The sequence below is a fragment of the Copadichromis virginalis genome, linkage group LG15 (genome assembly GCF_057382275.1).
Source record: "Copadichromis virginalis isolate Kocher_CV1m ecotype Utaka linkage group LG15, C_Virginalis_male_GT1.1, whole genome shotgun sequence".
NCBI classification, from domain to species: Eukaryota; Metazoa; Chordata; class Actinopteri; order Cichliformes; family Cichlidae; genus Copadichromis; species Copadichromis virginalis.
In genome coordinates, this window is record NC_140632.1 from 14,620,016 (window position 1) to 14,632,281 (window position 12,266).

General features: G+C 39.8%; 1 protein-coding gene across 2 annotated transcripts; it reads left to right on the forward strand.

Moving 5' to 3' along the window:
* Window positions 1-5,616: 5,616 nt before the first annotated feature.
* hlx1 (H2.0-like homeo box 1 (Drosophila)) lies at window positions 5,617-9,297 on the forward strand. Of its 2 annotated transcripts, XM_085432106.1 has the most exons (4): window positions 5,617-6,595; window positions 7,104-7,280; window positions 7,448-7,632; window positions 8,902-9,297. In XM_085432106.1, the coding sequence occupies exons 1-4, from the start codon at window positions 6,154-6,156 to the stop codon at window positions 9,229-9,231; spliced, it is 1,134 nt and encodes a 377-aa protein (XP_085288232.1). In that variant the 5' UTR covers window positions 5,617-6,153; the 3' UTR covers window positions 9,232-9,297. The 2 variants fall into 2 exon arrangements, with proteins under 2 accessions (XP_085288232.1, XP_085288234.1); XM_085432108.1 differs by lacking the exon at window positions 7,104-7,280 and having other exon boundaries at window positions 5,711-6,595.
* Window positions 9,298-12,266: the final 2,969 nt, after the last annotated feature.

The window sequence follows — 12,266 nt, forward strand, 5'->3', positions numbered from 1 at the left end:
TGGCAACCATAATTCCTTGCTTTCTCGTCCTCACTCATATCAACATTGCAATAAATGGGGTATTAAAACGTGCAATAAAATTGACGTTTTCATGTAAAGTGGGTGAAGTGGATTGAAGTATTATACATAACAGACATGGGATGCACATAAAAAACAGCAGCTACATGTGAGTTTGTCCTGTAATATTAAAAATGTTACTCACACGAGTAAAAATAGTTTATTCTCAGTTTATTCTCACTAAAAGCCTTTGTGACCTTTTAAATTTTGAGTGCTATATACTTAAATCCTGACAAATACCATATGTTTGGATTACTGGTACTATTGTAGCAGTAGTACCAGTACTGAACACTTTTCTTTCTTATTTGGTGTGTTTTTCTTTTGTTTTGCTAGTATAATAGGAATACTGGCAGCAAAAAACTAATTTTCCTCTAGCCATGGAAATGTAAAAATAATCTTTTGAAATTTGCTGTAAATGTTAAGTACAGAAACCAAACAGCAATTTTGAACAGAAAACAGTTTTAAAAAACTCTTTAAACACTCTTTAAATTAGTACAAAACACTTTATTGAGCAGAATAAAGTTTAAGGTGCAGAAAATCCAAAAATGCAGTATCCCAATATGAGGACGCTTGCTCTCAGGAGGCTCAAATAAGCAACAAAAATCATAAAACTATTTTTGTGACTGATTTGTTTTTTCATTTATTCTACAAAACTACACAGTGTCCTAATGTAAAACAACAACAGTGGCATCTTTAAGTGTTTTCTTTCTTCCCTTTTTCAAGCCAGCTGCAAATACTCGTCTGTTTATTCAAATACAGGGTTGGGTGTCTATCTGAGTGGAAGGTTTTATTTAAAGGACCGCAAAACATGAACAGCAATGAAAATCCTTTGTGTGTTAGTCTGTGGAGTGAAAAGTTTCAGCAGAACAGCATCAGTGTTCAAACATTTTTCCGTCTTAAAAATACTTTAAAAAAAAATCAAAAGTATATAAAACGTGTGTGGAATGTTTTCATCAGTGTACCAAATGGTATGTGTGGTGCACTGATATATGTGAATGATTGTGTACATGTGCATGTATTCATAACTGAAAACGCATATAAGCATGAATACATATATATTACAGTATAAGAAGGATTATTTATTTAATACAGGATAAATATGCATGATGTACTGTCAGTAAGTGTCTGTGTGTATGAATGATTCTATGTACAGATAAGTAGGTGTTGGTAAATTGTATACACACATGTGTATATGGGACATGAACCGGTTAATTGAAAAAAAAAGAATATTGTAATTACTGTAAAGAGACGAAGGGATGGGATTAACATAAGTTTATCCTTCTTTCCATTCCTTTTCAAACAATCGGCTTCTTTATATACAAGAGATTAACGTGTAGAGTAATGCTTTATTTTTGAACGTGCAATTTATTGTTTCATTTAAAAATGTAAATAAATAAAAACAAAATGCACTTTGTTCTTTTGAATGCTTGGAATAAGCAAATTTACCACCTTAAAAAAATTAGCACGGCGCAATAACAGAGAGAGCGGTTTTTCATTGCTGTCACTGGGGGGAGCTACTCGACATACCTTCGTATGTCATTAATATTCCACATGTTGTCTGTGTAAATAATCACTATTTAACCCATAACCTGCTGATCACAGAGCGTGTAAAATTGTAAAAGGGTTTCATTTAATTACATAAATATTTATGATTAATGAATTTAATGATTAGTAATAACAATGGATATTTATATAAATTGCTTATTCGGAGTCAGAAATGAAAAAGGGCCTAAGTACATTTGCACGTGTTTATGTTTTTTTCTTTATTATATCTTACTTTATATTCCTTCTGCTAAATTATCTCATATCTAATGTCCTGTATCGGCATGAAATAAAACACACTGATATAACTTAAGCATTAAAACGGAGCTTACCCACGATTTATTCATGAGTAAAAATGATATGATGTGTTATAGAAATAAGCCACTTTGTGCCTAAAGAACGATTTTGTTTTTGTTCTCTTCTAAATGCGCTGTGGCACTTCTACTTTTGCTAGGTTAAAACCATCCTCAATACTGTTATCCATATATCCATAACCATGTTTACTATATGATCAAAAGTAGTCGTAATTGGACGAACAATCATCCGTGTTTCATTCAGTCAGTCATTCAAAAAGAAAAAAGAAAAAAAAAGCAGACTATGGTTGCTGTCACTTTGACATTTAACCTCCTGCGTGTAAATTAGAGACCATTCATTTCAACCTCGGACAGAGTTCAGCGTCTGAAATACACGGGATGTGTTCAGGGTCACACAAACGGGACGGGCTTGTTTTGAACTGACTTTAAACATATCCCCAAGTTCTTTTTTCTCTCTGTGGAAATGGTGGCAGTGTGCCATACAGAAGGCTGTGTACAATGGCCCAGGTCCCATTAAATCTGCGAAAGTTCCTTCCTGAGGCAAACATTGCCAGAAATAGTAATCTTGGCCTGAACTGGAGCCTTACTAGAGGGGAGCAATAATTCTCGGTGTAATAATGGAAATCGTTTAATTCTGTCCAGCAGCATGTGATCCTGCAGGGCTACGGTGCGAGGTGCTCATTCAGTTTTCCTCCGCCTGATAAGACTTCCTGAAAAACACACAGCGAGCAATCAGGCGACAACAATAGGCTCCGTTGGACGCTTTAAACTTCAGGTAGTCAACAGCGCAAGATTGCACGGCTTTGTTTTCCCCCCATAGCTAGCATGTGACTCATGAACGCTTTGAGATTTGGGGTTTCATGTTGTTTGTTTGAGCTCTGATTGCAGTCTGCAGTTGATTGTTCAGCTAAACCCTCATTAGCGTTTTAATCTTCTAACATATTTTATTGGTCTTTTAATGGGCGGTGAGACCTCAGTCACGGGGGTGGGGGGGGGGGGGGGGGGGCGGTCCTCAATTTTCTTGGACTTTTTAAAATAAACTCAAAGGTTGGAGAGATTTTAGCCTGATGGAAGAAGTCTTCGAAACCTGTGATGTAGGAAAATCAAGAAATAGACACAATAATTTTGAAAAACCCTCCAATTACGAGTAAATGAACTCTGTGTTTATGAGCACAGAAGTATTACTAGCAGAACAGTAAAAAAGATTCATACTTTTTGGATATCTTCTACAGAAAAGCAACCCTTAAACTACCATATAATATGTTATGTAAAAACTGGTTATCTGTCAGAGTCCTGAAATCTAACAACAGCCACAAAAAGTACAGGTAAAATGACCGACTGTACTTCAAAACTGGTACACTTTAAAATGGGGTCGGGGGGAGGGGGTGGGGGGGGGGAGGTGGGGGCGAAGCTATGACGCCCGAGGGATGCCTCCGCACCAGTTCTGCAGCCGAAAAATGCGCACACCACCCTTAGAAGGATGAGAACACACCAAACCCAGTGCATGCACAGTGAAGTCAGTTCTAAAACCTTCACAGTAGGTGAGACCCAACGTGATTCCCCCAGCCCAGATTTCACTCAACCTCCCCCTACACTCACCCTCACTTGTTCTCTTCTGCCCCATAAAACCAAATGCACTACAAATATGATTTTTTTAAAGATACTAAAATTGCACGAACACGGTCACATTACAGTTATTTTTTACAGTTATTTTTGCATGTAATACACACGTATAGTGTATATGCAGGCACTGTAAATGTTTTGAGATCTATTTTTCCTGTATTTGTTTTTTTTATTATTAGAAAGTTCAAGTCAGAAAGGTTAGTTAGGTATTAAATATTACGATTATCATTTTTCATATCAATTCTAAGCCTGCAAAGAAGGCCAAACTCTAACTGTACAATAAAATAAAAATATCTCTGTCTCATACAGAAGGTTTGGAGTACAGTGCGTAACTGGGAAGGTGCACTAATCGTGGAATAAGCAGTCTTTACTTCCATTAAGGGCTTGACTAAAAGGTGACACACACGATATTTGGATGACATAGTCTGTGTTCAGACTACTTCAGAAAACCCCAGTCACACTCATTCAAGTCTCATGCACTTACAGTCCCTTAACCAGAGCCAGGCACAATCGCTGGCTCTGTACCACCTGCCATCATTTATTCAGCCTCACCGAGGAAAGGAGCGATAAAGGTGAAGAATTAGTTCCACAAATCATCAGTAAAATCTGTGAAATCAGCATTTTTTTTTCCTTCCAAAGATTTTTTTTCTTTTGGGGGTACCCTCGAAAGGTGAACACCGGTACTGTCACTTTAAGAACTTTAAAAATTGCTTAAATGAAAAGCTGTTTGGCACGAAAAGCCCTATGACCTGATGTCTTTAAAATCGTTAAAAACGTTGTTCTCTCCGTGCCTCCTTTTGCGTTGTATGCGCCGAATTCTTACTCTCATACTCACTTTCTGCAGTTTCTTACATTTTCCAGATTGGCTCATAAATGTGCGCCAGAACTTATATTTTCAAAGCAGGAGTGCTCTCCCGAGCTATGAAACTTGACTGGGCTAAAATGGGTTTGGTAGTTTCCACTCTCTCCCTGCCATTCACAGTTTGTGCAGTGACAAGCTGTGCGTAAAGGCCGATCTGAGGCCCTGTTTTCTTATAAACTTCCCACCGAAAAAGCTCATCAGCTGCACCTGAAATAACTCGAGGCGTGCTGCGTCTGCTACATCCTCTTCCCTGGATTGTTTTGACTGCACGGTGGAGGGCAAACGTTAAATGTCATTTCTAAATTTAACCCGGAAAAGTGTCACTCGAAAACATCATGATAGCGGGCAGTCAGGGTCATCGGCCCTTCCGCCCGCATGAATCAAGACTAAATGAATGCGAACTTCAGAAGCCATTGTTTCAACACATGCAAGAGAAACATGCAATCGGAGTCTTTGAGGAAGGAGGAGGGGGACCCGAAAACAGAATCAAGACAAGACAGTATCAGAGGAGAAGAAAGTGAAGGGCAGTTCATTTAAACTCAAAATGCAGACAGCGCAGACAGTCACACTTAGAAACACAGTATTATCAGATCAGAGATGCTAAAAATCGGTTTGTTTGTTTGTTGTTGTTGTTTGTTTGTTTGGGTTGGGGTTTTTTTGGGGGGGGGGGGGGGGGGAACCAAGCCAGGCTGCAGGATCATTTCTAAGCAAAGTCCCTGATTATAAAATCTTATTGGCCGGTGCCCAGCGTGTGTGCGTCTTGAGGGGCCTTGCGGATGAAGTATCGCCTCTGAAGTTAATTGTGTTTTCGTTTTAGAGGGGAATAGATTTCCTCTGTTTATTATGAGCATGGGGACGGATTTGCGTCACCGTGCAACTTGCAGGTCGAGATAAAGTTGCACAAATATTGAAAAAGGGAAGTTCTAACAGTCATTATAAAGTTTCCCCCCCCTCAGCTCCGGAAGAAATAAGGATTTCTGCTGTATCCTAAAATACTAAAACATGTTCTATTTTGGGGGCAAATCTAGCAGGCATATCCGCTCATTTAACACGAATCACAGCCCATCAAAAACAGGATGAGATGGAGCTAATAGAGACTCTCCTGGGCCCGGAGTTTTAACAGTTGACAGTTCATTATTAAATAGTGATTTTCGCATCACTGCGTGTTGCCCGTCTTTCGTTTTCATTGCAAACTTGTTTTGTTAAAAAAAAAGAAGACAAAAAACAGACCTATATTTAAAGTCCGCGTCAATTTCCACGAAGAAGAATCGAAATTAACGTGACAGTCCCTGTGCGTAATGACTGTTTTTGTATGTGGTGATATGAGTGAGGAGGAGGTTCTCTTTAAGTGATCAATCCATCATCTCAGGATCAAAATTGCTCCAACGAGCCCCGGTCGTGTGTGTGTGTGTGTGTGTGTGTGTGTGTGTGTGTGTGTGTGTGTGTGTGTGTGTGTGTGTGTGTGTGTGTGTGTGTGAAAGAGAGAGAGACTATGTTACACATCATCCTCATTTACAAGGGCGTGATGTGAGCAAATGCAAAACATCCATTGGCTCCGACAGCGACCAATCAGTGTCAGCGGAGAAACTTCAGAGTGGAACTGCAGGGTTAGGATTTCAGAGTTGAGAGAGCGATTTGGCACTTACACAAAGAGCACGATCATCTGTCCTCCTAAAACGCTACCCGTGCTTTTTTACATGCCTGTCCTTTTATACCCACTTCTGAGCAACAGCGCGACGCATTAGAAGCTCCGGGATGTACACGGCCGGGCTCAATCCGTTTTATGCATCAAACTTCAGCCTCTGGTCCGCGTACTGCGCGGGGGGCTTCGCTGTGGATACCATGAAGAAACCCTCGTTTTGCATCGCAGACATTTTGCAGGCTGGAGATGCGGAGAACATCTCGGGATCGTCGGCCCTCATGGTGCACATGGGACACCACCACCATCGCGCACAACAGGGGCACTCGGGCAACTCTCCGCTGCGCCCTTCTCCCGTTGCGCCGGAGCCGTACGGTGCCAGGGTGAATCCGGCGTCACCCTACCACAGACACGGACTACAACTAACATCAGTACCCAGAACGGCATTTAACTCCCAACAAGTCCCCCCGCCTTCAAGCAAAGACCTCAAATTTGGAATTGATCGGATACTGTCAACAGACTTTGATCCAAAATACAAAGAAAAGTCGTCACTAAGAGGTGAGCGGAGAGGTTTTTATCCCACTCAAGTTACATTTTAGAGGCGGTTAAACAACAAAACAGGGGTGTGTTTATTACCTTAAATATTTCTATCATACCACATAGCTGTACAAGAAGACAACACAAAATCACATCCAAAGCTTAGAAACTGAAACCAGAAGCAACCCGCTCCACTTTATAGCACTGACAGATTGGTGACAGAGTCCGGGCGCACATAGTCTCGCATTAACGAGTCCTGTGGGGAAATCTCCTCTCTTGCCCCCCCTAACAAGAGGTCAGAGGTCAGGATCAGCTTCAAACTTCAACAACGCAGCTGGAAGATGGTTACGCAGTACTTTAACCAAATCAAATCCGGGTAATAAAGTCAGAAAGGTCCCCCCATCCCCCCAAACTTTATTTTAAACTTGACAATGTTTGCCCCCAGCAGAAAAGAGCGGAGGTGTAAGTGTGTGTCTCTGCGATAATTGTGTGCTGACTGAAGCCCCTCATCTCTCGCTCTCTATAACAGATCTCGCATCCATCGTTAGCTCGAACCGTCAGTCAGGCATCCACGTCCCCGTTCAGCCTTCAGCCAGCCAGTTCTTCTCCTCCATAGACCACGGGATGAGCGACGCGTCCTCCATGATGAGTTCACTAGGCAGCAGCAGACAATCAGGCCAGCATCAGTTTCAGGACACCTTCCCAGGTAGACATCACACTATAGGACTGTAGCAGACGGAAAAAAATCTAATATCTTTTTTAATGTGTGACACACCTGCTGAGAATGTCCACTATGACTGTTGGAGTCTATTTTTTTTAACCTCATCGTGTTTTCTTTTCTTTTGTCCTTTTCTTTCTTTTTTCTCCATTTAGGTCCATACGCTGTCCTCACAAAAGACACGATGCCTCAGACGTACAAGAGGAAAAGGTCATGGTCCAGAGCAGTGTTTTCAAACCTGCAGAGGAAAGGACTGGAGAAAAGATTTGAAATACAGAAGTACGTCACCAAGCCAGACAGAAAGCAGCTGGCTGCCATGCTGGGACTGACAGACGCTCAGGTAAGATGCAGTGTTTACTCAGGAGGATGGGGCCTGCACTGGCCTGTTTTTGTCATTCTTCTTCTTCTTCTTCTTCTTCTTCTTCTTATTATTATTATTATTATTATTATTATTATTATTATTATTATTATTATTATTATTATTATTATCTCAGAGACAGATTTTGCAGATTAGTAATTTATTTTATTTATTTTATCAACAGCTCACGTAAACCCGCTTTCATATATTTATTTTACGTAACCTAAGGTATCTTTTAAAGTAGATCCAGGAGAAGTCAAGGCAACAAGACATGAGGCATTTTAAATACACTCGAGTTATGAACCCATTTACCCCCATAAAATTGCCCAGTCAAAGTTTATGTTTAGCCTAATTCCCCTGCTCTAAAAGCTGACCTCTCTGCCCTCTAAATCATTGCACACACTGTAAAATACCCACAGTGTGCTTGTTTCTCATACTTCACTGTAGGCTAGTTAACCCAGCTGTTGCCAAACTCAGCGTCCTCACTTGCAGCCAGTGAAGAGGTCAGATGATTTTTGTGCCTCCCCACATTTGTAATTCTCCAAAAAGGTTGTTTTCAATCTTTTTTCTTCTTCATTTTTCTGTCATTTTTTGGGCTCGTTTATATAAAGAACAAAGAAAAAAAAGGAAATGAGTAACAAAGCTGAAATCCTAACAGGCTTTTACCTCCACCTCAGGCAGCATTGTGACTGTATGGTGCAATGTGATTGGCTAAGAGGCCTTCTGCCATGTGCCAGATCTCACCCTATATTGGGCAACCTTTCGCCACGTTTCTTTTGTGTTTGCATTTCTTCACTTAGCGTCATTTAATCTCACCAAGCAACATTAATGCTAATAACTAAAATAGAAACAGATTCTCATATTTAATTAATCATATATTTTTATTATGTCACATTTGAGGATATATTTTATATGAGGGTTCCAACTTCTTGTCATCTGCAGAGGTTTTATAGCTTTTGCTTTTGCATTTGCATTTGTGGTGTTTATTGCTTTTGGACTGCTCCTTTGTACCAGTGGGATTCACCTGGTAAAGTGAAATGTTCCTGGGCAGTGGTTTGCCTTGAATTGTGTCGACTATTTTTCATTTTTAACAAGAGAGGAAAGAAAGAAAATATTGGGATTTTTTTTTCCTTGAACAAAAACTGTTTAACCCTTGAAATGCTGCTCCAGTTTGTGTGAAGGTTTAGGGGTTGTTTAGGGGAAGGGGAGTACAAGAATTTAACGCTTCCTGACTTAAATGTTTGCTTTCAGGTGAAGGTTTGGTTTCAGAACAGACGCATGAAGTGGAGACACTCCAAAGAAGCGCAGGCCCAGAAGGACAAGGAGAAGGACGAGAAGGGCGAGAAGAGTCTGTCTGAGTCCGGCGGCAGGGAGCCCAAAGAGCCGCTGGAGTCTGAGTGTGAGAGCGAAGGCGGGAGCGATTGTGAATCCGACGAGGCCGGGGAGGAAAGCGCTGATGGACACTTGGACATTTCTGAGCACAATAAGCCCAGCGTGATCATGAGCGGGAGCGCGCCGGCGAGCAGCACAGAGACGGTGGCCACAGTCACAGACACAGCGGCATCACAGGTGCTAATATGAGGACGTATTTAGGTCACGAACAATCATTAGAAGAATGAGAATTTATAAAAAAATAAAAATAAAAATCTGACAGAAGAACGACAATATGTTCAGACGCCGGGGAAGCAGTATCACTTCCCGCTGCTGTGGTGGAGAAGTTAAGCTTGAAAGGTCGGTTTAATTCCTGGAAACACGTGACGCAAATAGACAGCTTTATTGCAAAATACACCCAGCATGCTGCAGATTATGGTGTGAATTTTACTAAATTTGATCTCTGTTTTGGCCTTATAATAAAACCACAGTGCACGTAAAGTTTAAAGAAAAAAGAAAAGAAACAAAAGGCAGACTTCCGGCCTCCTCCAGTGTCTGCTTACTGTCGTTTTCCTCTCAAGAGCTTCTGTGTGCATGATGTTTTCCTCATGCGAAGGAAATACGGGGTTGTGAATTTTATTTTGAGGTTATGAACCACTCGTTTCACGTTATGAATGAGATCTCAGAACATCACGCCAGTGTTCATGTTATATATATATATATATATATATATATATATATATATATATATATATATATATATATATATATATATATATATGCTATTTTGTTAATCATTTGCACTGAAAATGTTGTAAATAAAATGTTTTCTTACCTTGAAAATCGTATTATTATTATTACTATCATAGCCACACTATTAACAAAGATATTCTGTGCGATGCATGCTTGGCTGTTTGCTTGTAAACAGTGCAACTAGAAAATTCAACTAACACAAACAGCAATAAATTTCAGAAAAATAATGTAGGTAACTTTTGTTACATTTATTATTTTTATTTTCATGAAGGTTAATAGCAGCTGCTGTCCAAAAGAATAATCTGCGAAAATAAAAGACGATTAATATCAATATGTAGCTAATTTTTTATTATTATTTGGAAACACCAAACGAACTTATCATTGTTTAAACATTTTAAATGCAACATTAGTTTTAAAACATAATCATTTGTAAATCTACCGTAAATAAATGTTTGCCCTCGTGGAAGCGCATTTCTGTCCTCTGGACGCTGTTAATTCAGGCAGTGCCGAAAACGGGGGAGACACCCAGAGGATAATTTACAGTTTGTATACAGTTACTGGCTCCAGATAGCAGCGAGGACCCGGATTAGTATATTTTATGCATCCAGACAGATACAATCAACATCTATTCATAATCTCCCATCTGAAGTCACTATTCACACCAAATACAAATAAACGATGCTGCTCATAATCCAGCATCAAATGATATGTCAGTGACCCAGTGAAATGTCCCAGTTAGCCAATCACGAAGGCAAAAGGGGAAAAAAATCAACATTGTTGCAGCCATATACAGAAAGCTGCACGTGCAGGGCAATGAAGTGATGATGTCATGACACACTCCCCACTTTTACATGTCTATTATGTCTATCTGTGTCTGTAGGAGTAATTCTGTTTTATAAGGCACTCGTAAATCTTGACTAAAACGCAGTGACATCTCCTCAAACTCTTCATTCCTCATACTGCAGTTTTAAATACAATGTAAGTGTCATAACAAAGATCAATATTCATTTCTGAGTGGTCATCATAGCTGTCAGAGTCACGTAAAGCACTCTGTTACGAAAAAAGAAAACCCAAAAAACAATTGATGACTTCTCCAGAAAATTCCTCCTGTGTAAGTGTTTTCCAGGCCAGCTGCAGGCCAGCGTAATGGTTGTGTAAGATGACAGTTTGAGTCACACTGTTGTTTATTAATGTGAGTATAAATATATTTAAGAGCTCCAGTGTCGTGCGTCTTGTACAGCAAGGATAATTTTTGCATTAATCTGAAGCAACCTGCCTCGGCTACTAGAAGGTCTGTTGATGGAAAATAAGCCTGAAGGAACTTTATGGGAAAACAAGCTAATAAATAAGCTTTGTACTGTTTTACAATGTTTCCTAAACTCCTAAACACCAGCACTGGAAGATGTATGAGGATTTATTGGAGTTAGTGCCACACAGTACTCCTAGGCAATGGGCATCCAGGATTTCACGAAAACTATTAATGAACTGAAAATTGCGTGTATATATATATATGCATTTTATTTTATTTTGTTAACACTCGGGTTTAATCAATTCAGTCCAAGAACAACAATAAAGCTGATCACAGCGTGACTAGCTGGAACTATTTTCACTAAGTCAAGCCCCTTTCGAGATAAATATCATAGAGAGCTTCACAGTAAAATGCTAAAAAGATAAAGATTTTTTTTTATTAATTATTTAAAAGAAATGTTGAAAAAATGAGCTTTTAGCAGCCATATAAAAGAGACTCCACAGTTTTTTTTATGCTGCACAGTCGCCAGTTCATGATCACATGACCTCAGGGACCTGCTGGGGATGTAGGGATGTAAAAGACTATATGATAATCTGTAACAGTATTCCTTATTCATTATAAAGTTACCATTAGTATGTGTGATAAATCCCAATTTTCAGACTATGACATAAATGTAGCTGAAGATAGCGCAAACATTTAAACATTTTTTTAGATTAAAATCTTCCAAACAGAATGAAAATGGGGTGGTGGCATGATTTGCAGTGATGCACAAATTAATCTCCACCCTTAATCCACTCAGGAAACTCAAAGTTCTTCGCTCATTCTTGTCATGTAATCAGCAACATCATAGTGAGTTACCCAAAAAACCTGGACCACCAGAAACTTTCTCAACTACGGAGTCCTCTCTCTTCTCCTCCGGAAAGAGCGCTGCCCCCCGAGAGACCTGGGGGTTTTCCGTTTTACTTTAGCATCTTGAATTTCACTTTCCTGCCGCCATGCCTGGCCGTACAGTATACCTGCTGCCTTTTATTTACCCCTAAGCTTGATTCAGCGTCGCTTCTCCTAAACTTGGCTTGGGACGGTAGAGAAGTAGATGGCACTCTTCATCTTCCTCTTCACTCTTAATTCTTGCTGGATGAGAAGTTGTCAGAGTTATGATAGTCAGTTTCCATGGAAGGCAGTAAAAGCTCCGGGCACTTTATCAAGCTAATATTAACTGTTAAACACTCGTGTATTAAATGTC

Coding starts and splice junctions, on each gene's coding strand:
- hlx1 (XM_085432106.1), top strand. CDS start 6,154: ATGTACACGGCCGGGCTCAATCCGTTTTATGCATCAAACTTCAGCCTC. Junction 7,281..7,447: donor GTTTCAGGACACCTTCCCAG/GTAGACATCACA, acceptor TTCTCCATTTAG/GTCCATACGCTGTCCTCACA. Junction 7,633..8,901: donor TGGGACTGACAGACGCTCAG/GTAAGATGCAGT, acceptor GTTTGCTTTCAG/GTGAAGGTTTGGTTTCAGAA.